At 35.1% G+C, this 22473-nt stretch overlaps 1 protein-coding gene across 4 annotated transcripts in view; it reads left to right on the top strand.

Annotated features, from left to right (window-relative positions):
* CADM2 (cell adhesion molecule 2) overlaps positions 1 to 22473 on the top strand; it is a 1068981-nt gene that overhangs the window by 754602 nt on the left and 291906 nt on the right. For 3 of the 4 annotated variants that reach the window (XM_060172115.1, XM_060172116.1, XM_060172114.1), the window contains exon 2: positions 9853 to 9879. The exons of the other annotated variant lie outside the window; for it this stretch is intronic. In XM_060172115.1, the coding sequence (XP_060028098.1) occupies positions 9853 to 9879 (27 nt within the window). The remainder of the gene's footprint in view (positions 1 to 9852; positions 9880 to 22473) is intronic. 4 annotated transcript variants of the gene reach the window in all.

Genomic DNA, 22473 nt, shown 5'->3' with positions numbered 1-22473 from the left:
TTCAAACATCCTGAATCCAACAAAGAAATAAAAAGATGATACTGCTATTTTTTAGTGGAACTTGAAATATAGTTTATTACTCTGTATAACTTTTTTTTCACTTGGAATTTTTCCTAATATATTTGCACTATTCTAGGAATGAGTTTTTCCATTACATTCTAAGATATTTGTGACTAGGCCTGACTCCTCAGATAAAATATAAAGTTTAACACATGATGGTTATGTATTGTGTAATTACAAAATTTCATAATGCCTCTAGAACTATAGGACATTGTATAAAAGTCATGTCATGATTGACACTGTAGTGTCAATAAGGCAAAGCAATAGTATATTCAGTTTCAGTGTTCCGAAATCACTTATTTTTTTTTTCCTGGAAAATTGACTAAACAAAGAGTACTATCAATACAAAGGAAAGTGTTAAGTAGAAGATCAAAGCAGAGGAAGATGCCACTATAAAACAATTACTCATGGCAAACAAGAGTGCTAGTCCAGTGCTTATAATCAAATCAGTGTTGTAACTACTTCTGCTATCATCTACTAAGGTTATAAGTAATATCTATGTGTTACAAAGTTTGTATTCCAGTAAAAACTGCCCTAGAATGTATCCAAATCATTTGAAAATAACATTTAAAAATCTTCATATTCCCTGCCTTTGGTTTATGAACTTGATCAAGCTCCTCTAATTATCATTTATTTATTTGTTTATTTATTATTTTAATTTATTTATAAAATGGAAACACTGGGGAGTCGGTGGTAGCCGCAGCAGCGGGTTAAGCGCACATGGCGCAAAGTGCAAGGTCAGGCGTAAGAATCCTGGTTGGAACCCCCTTCCCCTCCCCCAGCTCTCTACCTGCAGGGGAGTAGCTTTCACGGGCGGTGAAGCAGGTCTGTAGGTGTCTATATTCCTCTCCTCCTCTCTGTCTTCCCCTCCTCTTTCCATTTCTCTCTGCCCTAACAACGAAGACAGCAATAACAACAATAACAACAATAAAAAAATAAGGGCAACAAAAAAAAAGAAAATAAATGTTTAAAAAAAAGGAAACACTGACAAAACCATAGGATAAGAGAGGTACAACTTCACACAGTTCCCACCACCAGAACTACTGGCTATCTAATTATCACTTTTTGTCCAGCAAAGTAGCTCGCGTGGATAGGATGTAGGATGCTGGCTTTTCCACGGGCATGACTGGGGTTTGAACTTGGCCTCAGAGAATTGGAGGAAGTGTGTTGTCACTTGCTCTTACTCTCTATGGCTTGATTTAAAAAAAAAAAAAAAAAGCCAGACAGGAGCAATGAAATATGGATGATGACAAATGACAAATATTTACTTTTCAATACAATTGTATGTTAAATCCATGTATTCTGGGTCCTAACTTTTTTGGGTTAGAGGATTTAAATTTAGGGTATCATGGCCCTAATTGAAACGTTAGAATGAGACAGGAAGAGCGACAGTAACTTAAATAGTCTCTCACCTAGCTGGGGTTCATAAATGGAAAGAGTCAGAGTCGCTAGAGGATAAAATTATGTTTCTTCTTCTGATGGCATATGCAGGTATAATTTACTTTGAATTCCTTCAATTTGGGTAGCTATAATTCAAATGGAGAATAATGAGAATAAATTAAGGCTATTTATCTAGTATCTATCTAATATGCCCCAGTGAAGTTAGGACTGGCTTTTACTGGTGGTGACAGAAATAGAGAGAGAGGGAGAGACAGAGACTGGCTTCTCCCCCACCTAAAAATATTCACTAAAGGAATTATGCTGCATTATTTAGGTGTGGTTGCTCATATTTAAAGTGAAGCTCATTGCAGAGGATTGATTTTTTTTTTTTTTTTTTTTTGCCTCTTTCATATACTAAGCGTTGGAGGTCTCACGGTATGAGGTATGATTGTCAAATCCTGCCATCTGTTAGTTACTTCTTTCTGATCAGGGGTGTATGGGTGGTGTAAGCCGAAAGGAGACCTGGAGTAGCGAGGCAGGCAGAGATGTCCCTTTCTTCTGAAAGAGAGTCAGCTCAGTCTAGCTCCCCTTTGGTCAGCAGCTCTACATATTAGCAAGTGCTACCTAGATCAACAGCCCTGTTCAACTCTGAAGATAGGAGCAGCAACAGCTCCCTGGATCAAGAAGCAAAACAGCAAACACAGCCCCACAAGTCCAGAAACGACAGCAGAGGCAGCTCCTCTGACCTCAAGAGGCTTATACTTATCGCATGTCGGGTCGACAGCCAACCCAGAGGTTCAGGTAGTCAGACTACTGCCATATAGTGCTCATGTGCAGCACCAGTAAGTACAGCAACAGTAAGTGAAAAACACATTTATATCATGTGCAACAGTAGAAACAAACAAACAAACAAAAAAAACATGTTTATGTGGCTGTATGGTTTATACCAATCATTTTCTGGTGGAAGGTTAGAAGCATCCATATTAGTTAGCTTGACATGACTACATTACCTTACCCTCCCCCATAAAGCTCCAGTGCAATGTTGATTATTATGGCAAAATACTTTCTGAATGGCATTATTTGCTTCCGTGATAAACTATACAATGCCTGGAAGTCTCCCTGTTGATAACATCAGCAGAAAAATTGATAACTACCAGCATAGAAGCACATGATGGGGTGAGGGGTAGGGTTCAGGTTGGTGGCTTTTTAATTATGTCCAGGCTTTCTTTATAATGTCATACAGATTTCTTTGATGAAGCATTTGCACAAAGAGAAATGCCGATTTATCAAATATTGGGTTTAATGTTTGGTTTCTTCCACTGTACAGAAGCTTTTTATTTTGAAGGGGCTCCATTGTTTATTGTTGTTCTCGTTATTATAGATATAGCCTGAAAGATATCTCTAAGACTGTCAAAGATCTTGTCAACTGTGTTTTCTTCTATGTAGCTTCTATTTTCAGATAAATAATTGGCATGCATTTCTCTATTCCTGAAAGCTTTATGATTTTATTATTACAAGCAAATATTACTTGTATGATACAATTTGGTTGCCATGGGGCATAACTTATTTAACAAATGTTGCTTTATCAAAGACCATTTTCATATTTTTTCCTAGTGTGAAATTTGTGGTGTTATAAAGAAAATCTGTGAGAGAAATTAGATAAAGTCACACTTTTTTCCAAATCTTCGAATTCTAATGAGCCTGAGAGGAAAATTCTAGTGTTTAGATGATAGCTGATAGCTGGAAAAAGAAGTTATTTTAAATAGATCTCAAGTGATTAGTTAAAGATTTTGTTTAGCTTTGTGTAAGATAGTTGTAGAAAAATTTTGTAAGGGGAAAATGGAGGTGATTATCTAACTCTGAAATGCAATTATTTTAATTTCCATGTCTTGAAGGACTCTAATAATGTCATATTACAAATTAAGTGTAGTAGTACTTCTGTTTTTTTCTTTTCAAATCAGCATGATTTCCTTCTTTATGAAATAAAATAAACCTTTCGTGGTATTGATTAATACTCTTACTGTACTGTAGCTAATCATTGTATTTTGATGTAGTGAATATATATCCAGCTTAGTACTAAGGTTGTAAATTTTCTTTCAAATAGCTTTGCAACCTATCAAGATTTCAGCTCTGTTATATTTTGGACTTCTTAGTTTTCATTATATTGATTCAGGAAGCAGTGACTATATATTCCTTTACCACTTTTTAACTAGTATATGTATATAAAAGTAACTTTTCTTATTTAAACATTGCATTTAACAGTACGTATTAATGACAAAGTTTCAGCTTTGTAGATAAGGAACCAATAATCTTAAAGGGAACTGATATACTTAGAGTTCAGATATTTTTTTAGGAGGGAGAAGTTCTCAATATCTGACTTCATATTGAGATATTGAGACATAATCAATTTTTTTCTTTCTCCCTGTGTTTATTTTCTGTTAGAGGCGACTGCAAATTCAGCATGTTCTATATCCTCCATAAATTAGAAATTCTAATAAAATATATTTCTATTTTTAAATGAGAGTGAATCATTCTTTAATCACTGCCAAGAGTTCACTGATCTGTATGGACTTTCTCACATAGAAAGAGGAAAACAGAGACAGAGAAAGAATAAAAGACAACACAACACCAAAGCTTCTCCAAATGTGCTAGGGGTCAGACTTGAATCTCGGTTGTGCAAAAGATGAAGCAAGCATCCTCTCAAGTGAACTAGACATCTTATTGGTTCAAGAGTAAATCTTTTTTTTTTTTTTTAATAAAAAGGAAACATTGACTAAAGGATAGGATAATAGGGGTACAACTTTACACTTCCCACCAATAGAACTCTGTATCCCATCCCCTCCCCTGATAGCTTTCCTATTCTTTAACCCTCTGGGAGCATGGACCCAAGGTCATTGTGAGATGCAGAAGGCTGAAGGTCTGGCTTCTATAATTGCTTCCCTGCTGAACATGGGCATTGACTGGTCGATCCATACTCCTAGCCTGTCTCTCTCTTTCTCTATTGGGGAAGGGCTCTGGGGAAGCAGAGCTCCAGGACACATTGGTGGGGTTGTCTATCCAGTCAAGTCTGGTCTTCATCCTGCTAGCATCTGAAACCTGGTGGCTGAAAAGGGAGTTAACATACAAAGCAAAATGAATATTGTTGACCAATCATGGACCTAAAGGCTGGAATAGTGCAGGTGAAGAGTTGGGGGGAGGGTGTATCTTTGTTTTGTAGATAGCTCATAGCTATTTTTTAGTTATATTCCAAAGGGCCTGTGGCTATACTAGTGTTTTTTTGTTTGTTTGTTTGTTTGTTTTGTTTTGTTTTTTGCTTGAGCCTGAAATCTGATATGCAGGTGGATCCTAATTATTGTCTGGGGAGATGATGTCATGGTTGGCAGAAGAACCAGAAAGCTGGATCAGGGAAGAGAGTAGTTCCCAAATCTGGGAAAGGTGTATAAATATTGTTGATTGTAAACCCCATCAATTTGATGTGATCTGTAGCCCATATTCAGCTTAGGAGCCCATATTCAGCTTAGGACCTCTGCATCCCTGTAGATCTGAGCTCACATTCTGTGGTCATAAGTAAAAACATTCCAAACTGCACCCATATCAGTACCCATCTTCCTCAGGTGTAGCATAGATTATATTGTCCAGCCTCCCTTCAGAAGATGGAACATTCTCTACCATTGTTGATTCAAGTTAAGGGCAAGTTCCTACGGGGGACCAGAAAGGAGTCTATTGTGTTGTTCCTTATAGAGATGAACAGTAACAATGAAGAGAGGGGTTTATTCAAGGTCTAGACCTGTCATGTCTGTTTGGGAATCTCAGGACTCCCCAAATAGGGCCCCAGCTGATGGGGTGGCCTGACGGTTACTAAAGATTCATCGTTAAAGTCTGCCAGTCTCGAAGAGTAAATCTTAAACTCAGACTTTAAAAGGAAAATATGACTGGATCATAATAGTTTTATACTAGATATTACTTGCACTACCCTAAGAATACCCTCATACATTCTTCTTAATTTTTTTCCAAATTACCTTTTTTTTTTTTTTTTGGTGTGGGGGAGTTATTTATAAGACACTTGTCCTGTGAATGCAGTCTCTTATCTCCCCATGATAGGCATCTGCACACTGCTTCCATCAGCTACTTAAGCCTTTGTCCCATCATGCAGTGGGTCCCCAATGCATGCTGCCTTCATAGTTCTTGGATTATATATGAAACACCACTTCAGATTCTCTGATTTTCACAAATTTATTAGTAGTAATCAATCTTCTGGATAGTCAGATATATTACTATTTCCATCAAACCAATTAACCACATTGATAACATAATTTATTAATCACATTTTATTTCAGATGATCTTTATTGGGTTTTTTAAAAAATAATTTTCGCTTATCTAATGCATAATAGTTGCTAACTTTCCAGCGTTTATCTGTAAATAGCTATAATTATTTTGTTATTATTCACAGTTCTTTAAAATTATATGCACAAGTTTGTTTTCATGCTATTTAGAGAGTAATTCTTAACACTTATAATTGTAAAAACATACTCATCTCTGAAAAAAATCGTGAGAATAGCTATGGCATTATAGTTACAGCTGGTGACTTTCACTATAAAGGTGAAGAAGCATTTATAGTAAATCTAAAACTTTTCTCTGGTCAAAGTACTTTTACCTCCTTTCTTTTTATTTTAATTGTGAACTGTTAAAGTTGTATTTTTAAGATAATTTTCAGTCACTTTTGGGTGGTGTGCAATGTGCACTTTACAATTGACTTATAATTGGACTGTGCTGACAATGGAGAATCTTACAAGGACTGAACATGACATTTATGACAGTGTTGCTGTCATCTTGGCTACTTTTATTGAATATTCAGAGGATTGTAATTGGGCTAACAAGCCTGGTAACCTGGCCTCTTTCCAATTATATGAGCCAGCCCAGTCTAGTGCTGGCTTTTTGAACATGCACAGAAACAGGCTTAGAATTTTTTATTCTTCTTTCTATTTTATTTTGGCATCTACAAAATAATCTTAAGAAAAAAATGTGTTTTCATGTAATGTTTGGGTACTTTCAAGAATTCATTTCCACTGATCTAAAACAATGTACACATTTTGCTACTTTAGTTTCCCTAAGTTTCAATGAAAAATGAATTTTGTAAATGGCAAGTTACATCTATTACATCCTGCTATCTATTACATACTGATTATTATTGTATTAAAATTCTAAGGAATTTTCATGCAATTTTTAACTCAAGCTAAACTCCATAAGTTGTAAGCTTGAGTCTGAAATGCAATGTCACGTGTGCATGTCAATAATCAGTATACATACACATCAAAATAATTTATTTAATATTAAGGCAAATAGTATTTCTTCCCAATCTAAAAATAGACCCTTAGTTTTGGGTAGTCTTAATGCACAAAATGAAAATATTTCCTAATTACTGGAATTATGACTCTACTAAAAATCTACATTGGAGTGTTTGGTTGAAAAACAAATAGTAAGAAAAATTAAAGGGAGAAGTCTGTGATTTAAAAGAATCAAGGATGCACATTCGTTTCTCTATTTCTCCCTTTTTACCGATCACCTCTTAGAACATTAACTAAGTTACATATTTCATTTCAAAGTGTACTCAGTCTTTTCCGTCTGCAATGTCCTTGGTCTTAACCATTGTCAGTGATTTTCTTTGTAGAAAATAAAAACAAGCTGGAAACCCGTCCTGCAGAAACAAAGCAACCCCCCCCCCCCGTTTAGTACATCAGGTATATGGCCTAGTATGTGTATTGGGGAACTGTTAGTAGCAGAACAAAACCTACTACAAGCAACCTAATTGCCTACCAAGAAAGAATTAGTCCCTCAGTCCCTGTACAGTAGAGGAGCACTGGAAACTGTTAAAATGAGTGATGTAGAACTCCATGCACTCACCTAGAAAATGCAGGAAAAGCAGACTGCAACGTTAAGGTGTCTAACATTATCCTGACTTAAGCAACAGCATACACTTAGAAGCTAGAACTTAGTTTGTATTAGCAAGCTCTTGGTAATGCTTTTTATTGTATTTAGTTTCATCTTAACATGTACTGAGAAAGCATTGATTTCTGTTGTGTGTTTTAGAGCAACATTTTCACTACTTTTCCTTATGTTTGTTACCATTCCCTCTTATCAAAGTACCAATAATTCTGAAGAATTAGATATTAAGCCCTCTAAGGGAAGGTGACCTTGCCAGAAATAATCCTTTTTATTCTTTTGCTAATAATCTCCTTGTTCACTTCCACATTGCACAGCTCCTCAGAGCCCTTCTCTATTCGAGGTGGGATGCTACTTGACTCATGCAATTGCCCAATAAAGCCAATTGGATCTTTTTTTAATTTTTAAACAGGAAGGCTATTGTTTCTTTATTCATCTCATCTCTAAATTTTAATATGCATCCATTCTGAATTAGCTAAAATAATGTAAAAACATTTGACCCATTAAGAGTAAATAGCTTAGCCTAAATAACCCATTTAATTTTTAATATTAAGTATTTTTAAGGAGTCGTGTGCTATACATTTTGTTAGGAATTGTCACATCATAATAACAGTATCACAAAAGCAATTGGTAGTTTAAATTTGTACTTTTTTAAGCTAAATACTTTTTATTGTTTTTAATACTGAGAGGAGGGGAGAGACCTGAGGACTGTGTTGTCATTTTTGTTGTCCTAAGCACTGAACTCAGGCCCATGCATCTTACCAATAAGCTACCTCCCCAGCTTAGAGGTAAAGTTTTATTTTCACAGCAGGCTTCCTTCATTTTAAAATTGCTGAATATCCTTACGTATGATAATAAATGTGTTTCAAAGGGTGCAGCATTGCACACCCCCCCCAATCTATATTTCTTAATGGAGATAAAGCCATTGTGAGTAACAACACCATGTTCTTGCTTAAGAGATATGCTGCAAATCAAGTTCCATGTGATTAGAGCTCAATGAATCATATGATTTTATATTTGACTTTGTAGACCTTATGCTTGTCATTCTGTGCTGTAAATTTCACAGCAGAAAGTAATATTTTAGAGCACATATTTTAAAATCAGATTGACCTAGGATTAAAATCTGAGCTATTTCTTTCTGTTGTATCATACTTATCAAGTAATTTGATTTTGTAAAGTCTCAGTTCTCACATGTGAGGCAGTAAACATATATATATATATATATATATATAATTTTATTCTATTCTATTTTATATTTTATTTTATTTTATTTTATTTTATTTTATTTTATTTTACCAGAGCACTCTCAGTTCTGACTTAACCGTGGTGCAAGGGATTGAATCTGGGACTCCAGGGCCTCAAGCATGAGTCTTTTTGCATAACCTTTATGCTATCTCCTCTACCTCTAATAATAAAATTTCTTTCTTTAAGATTGCCATTATGTGTGAAGATATATGTAAAGTATTCAACCTCAGCATCTTGCATTTAGTAAATACAGAAACACACATGACTTACGCTTATGATTTATCAAAATATCATGAATTGCATTTTAGTTGTTCAATAGCATGGACCTACTTAAACCAGATGATGCATATCTATATATATATGTTAGCGTTTTTATTTATTTATTTGTGTTTTTAATTTTTTTATTTATAAAAAGTAAACAAAACCATAGGATAAGAAGGCTACAACTCCACACAGTTCCCACCACCAGATCTCTGTATCCCATCCCCTCCCCTGATAACTTTCCTATTCTGTATCCCTTTGGAGTATGGACCCAGGGTCATTGTGGGTTGCAGAGGGTGGAAGGTTTGGCTTCTGTAATTGCTTCCCCACTGAACATGGTCGTTGTTAGGTCGATGCATACTCCCAGCCTGCCTCTCTCTTTCCCTAGTGGGGAAGGGCTCTTGGGAAGCAGAGCTCCAGGACACATTAGTGGGGTGGTCACATCCTGCTAGCATCTGGAATGCTGTGGCTGAAAAGAGAGTTAACATGCAAAGCCAAACAAATAGTTGAATAATCATGGACCTAAAGTCTGGAATAGTGCAGATGAAGAGTTGGGGGGGGGGTCCTCCATTTTGTAGATAGCAAGTAGGCATATTTTAGTTATATTCCAAAGGGCCTGTGGCTATATTAGTTTTTTTTCTTGCTTATCTTTAATTGAATTAACAATTTTTAATTAACATTATTATAAAGAGATTCAAACCTTGAAAATAATTATTTGTGGTATTTGAAATTGTACGGTGTGAGTCCTATCTACTTTAATCTTTCTTATTCAAGGATATTCATTCTATATTAACACAATTTATCCAACTATCATTTCCTATTCATCCAAAATGTGGCAATCATGAAATTGTAAATATATTTGTTTGTACATTAACTTTAAAGAAATAATATCACTTTTCTTACTAATTAGAAACTAACAGCTAACATTTCTGTTCTCTTCTCCTGCAATCTTTCCTTGGTACCAGCGGCTGCTTCAAAGAATAAAGTTAAAGGTGAGCTCCTATCCATTCTGCATGATTTACCATGACTGATTTTTCTGCTCAGTCATGTATTTTTTTGAAATGATGAAGTCATTTCTTTTGGAATAAGCTCATTTAATGTATAGATGTTAGTCATAAATTCATACAAATGCATACATTAATGTAAATGTGAATTACTCTATTTCTCCGATATGTATGTTTGCATGCTTTTGAGTTTGCTTTCTTGCTTTATTTCCCACTTTATTCCACTTGGATATAAAGTGCTTTCTGTGCATTAACGGCTTGCATGTTGACCTCAGTTTCCTTGATAAAATTGTGAATTGGAAAAATGCAGCATAAAATAAAACTGATGCAAAGTCTAAAAATTGAACATAACTTCACAGAATTATGTGAAAAATATACTATCCTATTGATATTGAACATTATAAGCTGTGGGTTTTTATTTATGATTTTTTTCTTTCATTTTCTAGTTGCATTAAGTTTTCATTTGCTGAAGACCTGAAAATATAATTTCATGAAAGAGGATATGCTTTTCTAATGCTTGGATGTCTCCCTGAAAGGAAAAACTGTTAACTCAATGTATTCACCTTTATAATTTTGAAAGAATTCACATATATGTATGGCACAGGTTTAGAGTTGATGTATTTTGATTTTATATTCTCAAGAACAATCACTGTGCTAAAAATTTTGTCTTCATTTTTAAATAGCAAAGATATATTTCCTTTTTATTTTCCTTATATAGAAAAATCATTGTTCTTTTACTGGATATATATATATATATATATATATATAGAGAGAGAGAGAGAGAGAGAGAGAGGGAGAGGGGTATTTAAATTTCTTCTCCTACAGACTATGAATAGCAATAAAAACTTCAAAAAATGTTTGTGAGGGCTATATTAGGTTAAATAAATGAAAAAGGATATTATTTTCTGCTATTAACACTTGAAATATCACTGGATTCCTTCCATCTGGATACTGGATACAACTTCTTTGTGAATCATTTTCCATCCTTTAGAGTTTGGGCGATTAGCCTGATATTTTCCTACAGATACGCAAGAGAAATAGCACCAGATAGTCTCGTCTATGTCTTCATTTCTCCTACTCTAATCCATCACGAGTCTTCCTTTCTTTCCCTCCAGTCCTCTTCTATCTGTCACTAGATTTATTGTGAGTTTTTAACACTGTGGCATAAGATTCAGCCATCTCTGGAGTTATCTGCTTTCTATTTCTGAAACTAATCATTGAGTGTGTAACTATTTTCCTAGCAAGATTTTTTTGTTTTTAGGAAAACCAAATAAAGTATTGTTTAATCCTTTTTTATTGTATTTTTTTTTTTATGAGATAGGACGGAAAGGAATTGCAATGAAAGAGGCAATAGAAAGGGAGAGAGAGACATCTGCAGCTGTGCTCTACCACAAGTGAAGCTACCCCCCCCCCGTATTTTTAATTCTTATTTTATTTCTTCATTTTTTATTTGGGGGGTGGTAATGATTTACAATGCAGTTGACACATGGATAGAATTTCTCATCTCCCATGAAAGTTCTCTGCAGAGCACTCCCATCTACTATGGAGAATACTCTCCCATCATCATGCAACAGGACCCTGAGGTTACTACTTGGTTCTTAAAAATGATAGTCATCTCCTTTGCATCATCTTGGATGGAACTGGAATACATCATGCTAAGTGAGATAAACCAAAATGAGATAAACAAATATAGAATGATCACACTTATGGGTGGAATTTAAGAAATAAACACAGAGAGGAAGAACACAGAGTAAACCGTGAACTGGGTCGGATCTAGTGCACCAAAACAAAGGACACTGGAAGACGAGAGGGGATAGGGGTAGAGGGGATAAGAGAAAATAAATTTATAATGCAATAAGCAGTCAAATGACGGATCATGAATCATTAGTAGATTTCATTTCATAAGACTTCTTAGAATTACATATATGTCACTTTGAGAATTATTTTTATACAGACAAAGAAAGAGAATGAAAGAAACCACAGCACTGAAGCTTCCTTCATTGTGTTGGGAGCCAGGCTTGAACCTGAGTCGTGCACATGGCAAAGCAGCACACTATGCGACAGAACTATTTCACTTGCCTTTCACTGCATATTTCTTCAAGTCAGTATATGATAATATAAATCATAATATACATTATACAATATCTTAACAGTTCTTCATTGGAAGATTACAACAATACATTATTACATGTATCTTTCAATTCAATTTAAGATTTAACCAGGATAAATTTTTGCAATTCAAACATATTTCTGTGTCTGATTTAGTGATTCCAGCTTCGTCATCCATATTAATTTAAACCCATCCAGTTGATATGAATCTCTCTTTACCACTTGTTTATCATTTCTGAAGTTTATAGCATAATTTACATAATATACAGTGTGCTATAGAAACAACATAGCACTTTCTAAAAACGAGTCATAAAATCTATTAAGTTTGTATTTATAATTAATCTTAGATGCATATATATTATGTAGAAATGATAGAAAGCAGTGTTGTTATTGGCTTAATCTATGCCATGGCAAAAGTTCATCAAATAGGGGAAAAAAATGTAGCTATCAGGAAAATACAATCCAAGATGATAGAGAGCCAAATTGCTGCTTAAAATCAGTTCATTTCTCCTAGCCCTAGTCCCAGAAATTCATGAGATGATTACATCTTATTCACTTATCTTTATGGACTCATTTAATTGTGGAGAGTTTCTGAAATAATAGAAAGAGGATATGTTAAAAGAGAGAAGATTATATTTCACAAACTGTAAACTTAAATTCCACATTAAATTCTCCCTGAAAAGATTAAAACATGGGGCCAGTCAGTGGCACACCAAGTGCACGTGTCATCACGCATAAGGACCTGGTTCTAGCTCCTGGTTTTCCACTTGCAGAGAAGAAGCTTCATGATTGGTGAAATGATGCAGGTGTTCCTCTTACTCCTTCCATCTCTATCTCTTCCTTCCCTATCAAGTTATGTCTGGCTCTATTAAAAAAATAAAGTCACAGGAAGCATTGAATTAATAATGCATTGCTGAGCCTTAGCAGCACCCTGGTGGCAATCAAACATAAACTATATCATGAAAAACATTTAAACAATCTTTTAAAGCAATTTGTGAGCATTTAAATTAAAAGAGCTCGCTGGGAATCATTTAGCAGTTATTTGTTTTGTCACATACAAGTTCCCTAATGTTTCTTCGCCTTTAAAAAATATAGTGTTGTCTCATCTGAGATCAATAGCCTAAACATCGTATATTTTAATTTTATGAAATCATGTAGCAACTAGCTTCTTATTGAGCAAAAACTGTTGTCTGAAAAGTATCCATTATTCTTCAGTAATTGACTTGAGTAGTAGTTTCCCAATCTTCGATCACTTTTTTTTCTACTGAATACATATTAGTTCTTTTGATTTTTTATTTCCCTTTGTTTCAATGTCCCTGTGCAAACTTGATTTTCTGTTTTAAGTCCTCCTTGCCTCTCTGATTTCTTATATCTTCTTTTGGAATACGGCTGTCAATCAAGTTATGTCTTTGATCCTAAAGGAGATTGCTTATTTTGGTGTTTGTTCAGTCTCCATCCCTTGAGAGGGAATTTCTTACTATTGCTGGCTGTTAAAAAAAAAAAAAAGAAAAAAACTAAAATATCTACTCAAATTTCTTACCACCATCATTCATCCTCCCCTGCAAAAAAAAAAAAAAAAAAGGAATTGGGAAAAGAAAATCCAGTTTTATATATTTTACCTAATTTACTATTAAGTTCCTTTCTAATGTTCCTAGGACATTTTCTTCTAAATATTAAAAACAAAAAACTTTTACTTTTTTTTGTAAACCTAACCCCTCATGGCTTGCCAAGTTTCCTTAGAAACAAAAACTTTTCTATTTCCTAACTTAAAACGTTTGAAACATCTTTAATTCCTCCATCCTTATAGGCCCCCAAACCAATCAATGATAAAGTTATCAAATGTTATAGGGATAAAATTATTACCTAAGTTTTCTGTTATTTTTTCTTCCTTGAGTGTAGAAGTATTTGCATGGATTTCTCTTGTTCAAATCACTCATTCTTTGAATCTTGTCTGGAGTAGTTTCTAGTTAATTCTGAGCACTCTGTAATCATTCCTACATTTATATATGATAGGAATTTATTTATGTATGTATTTTTATTGCTACCAGGGTTATCATCATGGTTTAGTACCAGCTCTGCAAATCCCCTGTTCCCAGTGGACACTCCCTGCCTACCCCCCCCCCCTTTTTTCTGTTTCCTATTTTATTTGTTAGGACAGACAGAAATTGAGAGAGGTGGGGGAGATAGAGAGAGAAAGATAAACACCTGCAGACCTGCTTCACCTGCAGGTGGGGGCAAGAGCTTGAACCCGAGACCTTGTCCATGGTACCTATATGCTCACCCGAATACGCCACCTCCAGGCCCCTTATCATAGGAAATTTTAAATAACATCAACAGGTTTTGCCATTTAAGATAGAGAAATTGATTTCATACAGTATAACTAGTATTTCTTTATATATGTGGTTTTTAGCACATTCTATTATAACTTTTGAATATAAAATAAGCATATGTAACATTGCAAACATTGTAAATGTATATCCAGCAAATGTATTCAGTCTTTGATTTTTGGCTTTATATTCTATTCAATATTTGTAACTATAATGAGGGTGACATTATGGTATTTCTAGAGTACCAACTATCAGTTATTACTTATAATCATATAAGCATCATTCAGTACTCAAATGTAAATTAACATCTAACTTCAAATCAGAATTAAAAAAATAATTCAGGAATGCCCAATTTGAAATGTACACGTGGATTTAAAGTAAATCATTATTTCACTTTACTGGATATATATAATAGATGTACGCAGTATTACTGAATTCACTAATTTAGCCAGGTGTCAGTCTAAAAGATGCTATTTAACTCAAATATACTTAGTATATTTGGTATCTTTCGACTCCAATTTCTCCCCCCCACCCCCTAACACTCTATCTGAAAAAATAAAATAAGTGTATACTAGGAGTGATGGAATTATGCAGACACAAAACTCAACACAACCCTGGCACTATATAATATATATGTATACGACTCAGCCAGTATTTCTTTAAAAATTACTATTCACTAGACACTAGCTGTTTTACATGTTTTATAACTTAATTATTACTGAACTGCTTGAGATAGTGCCATTACTATGCCCATTCTTTTCCATGAAGAAAGTGAATGAATGAATGAAGAATTTTAAGTTCACATAGTGAATAAAATTAGGGCTACAGTTTTTTATTTAATTTTATTTACTTATTTTCCCTTTTGTTGCCCTTGTTTTATTTATTTATTTATTGTTGTTGTAGTTATTATTATTGTCGTTGTTGTTAGATAGGACAGAGAGAAATGGAGAGAGGAGGGGAAGACAGAGAGGGGGAAGAGAAAGACAGACACCTGCAGACCTGCTTCACAGCCTGTGAAGTAACTCTCCTGCAGGTGGGGAACTGGGGATTCGAACTGGGATCCTTATCCTTGTCCTTGTGCTTCGTGCCACGTGTGCTTAACTCTCTGCTACCGCACAACTCCCTAGGGCTACAGTTTTTAAATCAAATTAACGCCTGTGTTCAAGCTTTTAATCTACTAAAGCTTCAAAAGAGGACAGAACAATCAAGGTTACAATTCCCTTAGGCATTGCTTTAAAATCATTTATTCAATACTTAGACTCCCCTCTCCAGAAAGAATTATGTGAAATATGGAAGTAGAATGATGACATACTGTTGTCAAGAACAGTTCAATTGGAAGTACCTTAGTGGGCATATTAGTGATGGAAATATTTCCCCAATAGACTTGTTCTCTATTGTTTTTCAAAAGGATTTATTTTACTTATTACATGTGAGAGAGAGTATCACTTATAGTGAGATAAATAGAAAGAAAAGTCTGAGCTTCCTTGGGAACATTTGACCTTATTTATTATCTCAGGGTTATCACAGGGGCTTGGTGCCAGCACTACGAATTCATAGTTCCAGGAAGCCGTTTTTCCTTTTTTATATTTACTTATTTATTTATAATTCCATAGCAGAGGAATTTAGAGGAGTGGGAAGATATAGAGAAGGAGAGAGAAAGACACTTATAGATCTGCCTCCCCACTCATGAAGTGTCCTCACTGCAGGTGGGGAGTAAGAACTCAAACTGGGTTCTTGTGCATGGTATTTTTTTTAATTATCTTTATTTATTTATTTTGGATAGAGACAGCCAGGAATCGAGAGGGAAGGGGGTGATAAAGGGGGAGAAAGACAGAGAGACACCTGCAGCCCTGCTTCACCACTTGTGCATTGTTACATGTTTGCTCAACCAAGTTTGCTGCCACCACCTGGCCCCTCTTGTGCATGATATTATGTGCATTTAACCAAGTGTGCCACCATCCAGCCCTTACATTTGACTATTTATAACTCATTTGCCCTCAAAACTAATTAAAACTTTGAACATCAATGAAAAACTTGTTACTTTAAGTTTGCAACCTCATTCCTATCATAAATAGGTAATTGCAATACGTTTTAATCTGTTTAAACACATTTTATCTGAAGGCAGTATCTTCTGGGACTCAATTCATTCAGTTACTTCATGCCATTCTATTATGTTAGTAAAATTGGTATTTGCTTACTCTACAGATGCTGTATGAGAGTTTAGAATGTCTGTAATTAAATCCCAAGGTTTGTGGCTTCCTGCAAATTTTTAAACAGAAAAACTCTTCAGCAAAGAGAGAAATGACACTTAGTAAATGATCAATATAGAAGTTAGTTGGATGTTTCGGGCCATTTTCTAAATAAATGTTACAAGGCTAGCAGTTAAAGTACAAAAAGTATATTTTATATTTTACACAACAGTGATGGGTATATGTTTTTAGTGTAAAAAGGAAAACATTAAAATAGAGTTGTTCAATTGAATTAAATGATGTTGCTAGATGAGAATTAAGAATTAATCAATAGATTTGGCGATGCAGAATTAGTAAGGACCTTGGTAATTGCTAGTTATTATAAAATATGGAGAGTAATTAAGTGTTCACCTGTACACATATGATGACATTAACTAATGTGAAACAATGGAATGATATAACAATGAGATACAGGATATGAAGAATATTTATCAGAAGAAATGATCAAAAGTAATCTGGAAAACTAGTCAGAACTAAGTAGGAAATAGAAAAAAAAAAAAAAAAAAAAAGAACTTCCAAAGCCAAGAGAGTAGCAGTCAGGGACTAAAAGAAAGCCAATACAATGTTGATTATTATTATTATTATTTATTTTACTAATAAAAAGGAAACACTGACAAAACCATAGGATAAGAGAGGTATAACTCTACACAATTTCCACCACCAGAACTCTGTATCCCATCCCCTCCCCTGATATCCCCCTGGGAGTATGGAACTAAAGTTATTGTGGGATGCAGAAGGTGGAAAGTCTGGCAATATGGGCCCCAGATCACATCAAATTGATGCGGTTTACAGTCAACAATATTTATACACTCTTCTTATATTTGAGAGCTACTCTCTTCCCTGATCCAGCTTTCTGGTGTTTTTTCCAGCTATGACATTATCTCCCCAGACAATAACTTCGATCCACCTGCATGTCAGATTCCAGGCTCAGGAAAAAAAAAAAAAAAGCTAGTATAGCCAATACAATGTTTTTGAGAATCAGTAGGGACAGTGGTAAAAACAGAAGTGGTTAGTCATTCTAAAAAGTTGTTGTCTCGTGGCGCAAAGCACAAGGACCGGCATAAGGATCCCGGTTCGAACCCCGGCTCCCCACCTGCAGGGGAGTCGCTTCACAGGCGGTGAAGCAGGTCTGCAGGTGTCTATCTTTCTCTCCACCTCTCTGTCTTCCCCTCCTCTCTCCATTTCTCTCTGTCCTATCCAACAACAACGACAACAACAATAATAACTACAACAATAAAATAACAAGGGCAACAAAAGGGAATAAATAAATTAAATAAATATAAAAAAAAAAGTTGTTGTCTACATAAGAAGCTCGTTTATCTCCCGTGTTTTCATCCAGGAATGTTATTGTTTCAGATCTTATATTCAAACCTTTAATTTTTAAAATTATTTTTATTATCTTTATTTATTGGATAGAGACAGCCAGAAATCGAGAGACAGGGGTGATAGAGAGGGAGAGAGATAGAGAGACGCCTGCACCACTGCTCCACCACTCGCAAAGCCTTCCTCCTGCAGGTGGGAAGCAGGGACTTGAACTCAGGTCCTTGTGCACTGTAACATGTGCGCTCAACCGGGTGTGCCACCACTCAGCCCCCTCGCTTTACTTTGAAATCACTTGTATACTATGTAAATCAGAAATCCCATTTCATTTTTGGTACATAGTCATTTGCTAATTACCACTTGCTGATGAGACTATACTTTTCCCACTGAAGATTCTTGGCTCCCCTGTAAAAAAATATTATCATATATTTATGAATTCTGTGCTCTCAATTGTGTTTCATTGATCTATATACATATTTGTATGCCAAGAATATATTGTTTTTTCCACTATAGGTTGAAATCAATGCATGTGATGACCTTAGCTTTCTTGTTTCTCAAGACGACTTTGGCTATTAGAGCACCATTTGTGGTTCTGTATGGACTCTATGATTGTTTCCATCTGTTTCCATCACATTTCCATTGAAATGTGATAGGCCTGACATCGACTGAGTGGATTGCTTTAAGATCATGGACAGTCCAACAATCTATATTTTCTTCTAGTTCTTGAGTCTGAAGTATCTTTCCATTTGTCTGTGGGTGTTCTTAAATGTCTTTCTTTAATGTGTTATATTTTTTCAGTGTACAAATCCTGTACCTTTTTTGGTTACTGAATAATTTTGTTACAAAATCTATAGAAAGAAAGTATTTTTATGTAATTGGGATTGGAGTTTTTTTTTTAATTTCTGTTGCTGTTAGATTCATGATGCACAGAGATGCAGTTGATTTTTGTATATTAACTTTGTCTCCTATGATTCTGCTGGACTTGCCCATTTTGGCCGTGTTTTAGTGCAGCTGTGAGGATTTTATCTGTAAAATATCCCTTGCCGTGCTTTGAAGTTTCTGTTGTAGAGGATTTTTTTTTTTAACTATTTTAAAAGTAGTGAAAAGTCATTAAGCATTTTTTCCCAAAGCATCAGGAATATAGATGGTGGGATGGTCTCATGTTTATACCTTGAGAGAGAATATTGGACTTTCATGAAAAACAAATTAGAAGAAATTACTATGAGTGATACAGGAATAAGTTGAATTGTTTGGAAAATTGCAGTAATCTAGGGAGAAATGATTGTAGGTTGCCTTAGAATGCTTTACTAGAAACATTAGGGAGATAAAAGATAGATTTGAGAGAACTGAAAGTCTTTTCAGGAACACAATGGAAATATTTAGCAGGAAACTAAAGTAGAATTTAAAACATGACTTTGGATATTTAAATAATTTAAAATCACTTTTTATTTCATGGCTCTTTATTGGTTTGAATACTGCAACCCCAAAAGCAGAAACCTAAAATAGTAAATCTGCTTTTTATCAATGTTAGCCCAGAAAACCCTACTTTTATTATGTATTATGGAACAGAAGTGAAAATTAAGAGAAAGATTATAAGTTGTATTACTGGAAACTTTATTAGATCTTTTCTTCATCAAATAGTTTAAAATTGCAGTACCCACCCTCATAACTGAATTGGAAAGTCTCATATGTTTGATCAACTAAGGATGAGGAAAACTTGTGTTAAATATATTTTGTCAATAATAAAATGTTCTTATTTGCTATAGCTAAGAGAATATAAATCTAAATGCCTAGCATCAGTAATTGGATAAAAATATATAGTAATATACACAATTAAAGTTTAGTGAGCTATAAAAAATGAAGTGTGGGAGTCGGACGGTAGAGCAGCGGGCAAAGCGCAAGGACCTCAGTAAGGATCCTGGTTCAGGCTTCCAGCTCCCCACCTGCAGGGGAGCCACTTCACAGGCCGTGAAGCAGGTCTGCAGGTGTCCGTCTTTCTCTCCTCCTCTCTGTCTTCCTCTCCTCTCTCCATTTCTCTCTGTCCTATCCAACAATGGCATCAATAACAACAACAGTAATAACTACAGCAACAACAACAAAGAAAAACAAGGGCAACAAAAGGGAAAAGAAAGAAATATAAAAAAATTTAAAATATATCTTTTAAAAAATGAAGTATTTAGAGAGATAGCTTAGAGGGTAGTGTGCATACTTTGCCATGCCCATGGCTCAGGTTTAAACCTGGCACCACACAGGTAGTGTCGTGATGTCTGGAAAGAGAAGCATTGGTCCTGTGGTTTCTCTGCTTCCAGAAAACAGGCTAGAGAGCAATGAGCTCAGTGATGAGACTGTGACTCCGAGATAAACAAGCAAGCAAACCAACTTATAGTTGGCAGCAACATGGAAGAACCTAGAGGTGTTAGACTTAGTAAAATGAGTCAGATGGAAAAAGAGAATTTCACTAATTTTGTGCTACAAAGAGAGAAAACAAATGAATCACACACACAGCAAAAATAGAAATTTAGACTCTAATACCAAATTAATGCTTAGCAGAATGGTAGGGGGAAAGAGTGACTGAATTTGGTAAAGAGATAAATTAAGTGAAGTACAGAATTGGATGTTTAGTGATAACTATAGATTATGTGTATGTAAATTAATAATAGCACACCGTTGAGGCATACTGTATTTTAATTCAATATAACTTCAGTGTTTAAAGAATACCATGCTGAACATGACATACAACTGTACAAACTAATTTTATGTTCCAGTTTATTGTATTTGGAATATGGAATATAAAATTCATAGCTTGACTTGACTATAGCTCAGTTGAAATTATTTTATTTTAAAATCAACAATAACTTATGTACCATACAATTCAAAGAATCTATTAATTTAGCTCACTAACTAAGCAAAAATCACTTATTGGCAGAACAAAATCCAAAGTTTTCTATGCAATACTTTTTAAAAGATAGAATGGACACTGGGTGGGGAGTCGGGCTGTAGCGCAGCGGGTTAAGCACAGGTGGCGCAAAGCACAAGGACCGGCATAAGGATCCCGGTTCGAACCCTGGCTCCCCACCTGCCGGGGAGTCCCTTCACAGGCGGTGAAGCAGGTCTGCAGGTGTCTATCTTTCTCTCCTCCTCTCTGTCTTCCCCTCCTCTCTCCATTTCTCTCTGTCCTATCCAACAACAACAACAACAATAATAACTACAACAATAAAACAACAAGGGCAACAAAAGGGAATAAATAAATAAAATAAATATTAAAAAAAAAAAGAATGGACACTGGGTTCATTAAATGATATTTTTAGGGATGCAAGGTGAAAACACTGTTTATCTTGAACACTCACTCACTAAGTTGTCATTGTCTGTCTTCTTGTCTATTAGACCTCATTTTTTAGAATGGCTGTCAAAGCTCTTGGCTGCCTAAGTAAAATTTGGGAATTCCATTAATATGTAGTCACAACATAGAGAATTAGTTTTTGATAATTTAAATATACAAATAGAAACTGGACAAGAGGTACACACAATATCTGTTTTTATCCTAATCTAGCTTTCCCTAGAAATAGACATAGCTGTTTCTGTTATGTGATTTCAAATGTATCAAAACTTGAAATTTTTTAATTTATAAATAAAAATACTCTTCATTCAAGAAATGACTTCTTCCTTATAAAGCCAGGCACTAAATTAATATGTAGGTAAAATATATTCTTACACACACACACACACACACACACAGAAGTTTTATTTAGTTGCTTGGGTTTTTTTAGTTGCGTTTTTTTTTTTATACTCAAAAATTATTGCAAATACTTTCTGACCTAGGGAAATCAGGATAGAATCATAATAACATTTTTAACTTGGTAGCTAAAAGGCAGTAAATTTTAAGGCAGGGCAAAATGTTTAATAAACAGGAACCAAAAGTAGGAACAGAGCAGATAAGAATAGGGATCTTGGAGTGGAAAGAAGCTAGGAAAGTCTATTTTAGGTATGTTTCTAGGGGCCTTTACTTCAGTAAACTTTGCTTGAGCTTGACATCTAACGTAGGTGGACTAAAAATATTACTGGGGAAGATAGTGTCAGAGTGGAGAATAAAACTAGAAAGCTGTATTAGGGCAAAGAGCAGCTCCCAAACTTGACAGAAATCTATGAATAAAATTGATTGTTTGCCACACTGATCTGACCCATGGCCCATATATATATTCATGTTTAGCACAAAAGCCTGTATATCCCCCTAGTCCCTTCCAGTCTGAGCTCACAGTTCACGTCACAGCTGGGAACATTCTAGGCTGCACTCATTTCAGGACCAGTTTTCCTTGAGTGGCAGAGTAGGCTGACCCAGCCTCCTTTTGGAAAGTGGGGCACTCCCCACCTTTGCAGCTTTATAATGACCACAAGGTCCTAGAAAGGCCCTCAATAGGACCTATGAGGATGTTCCTGATGGAAATGACCAGTGATAGTGGAAGAAGGAATCTATTTGAGGTCTAGACTCATAGCCTCTATAGGGAAATCCTAGGTTTTCCTGACCAGGGCCCCAGTTATATATATTTTTTGCCACTGTATCTCTTGGCCAGTTGTTGACA

The sequence above is a fragment of the Erinaceus europaeus genome, chromosome 14, assembly GCF_950295315.1.
Source record: "Erinaceus europaeus chromosome 14, mEriEur2.1, whole genome shotgun sequence".
Classification (NCBI taxonomy): Eukaryota; Metazoa; Chordata; class Mammalia; order Eulipotyphla; family Erinaceidae; genus Erinaceus; species Erinaceus europaeus.
Note: the sequence above shows the minus strand (reverse complement) of the source record. Positions and strands in the feature narration are given on the sequence as shown.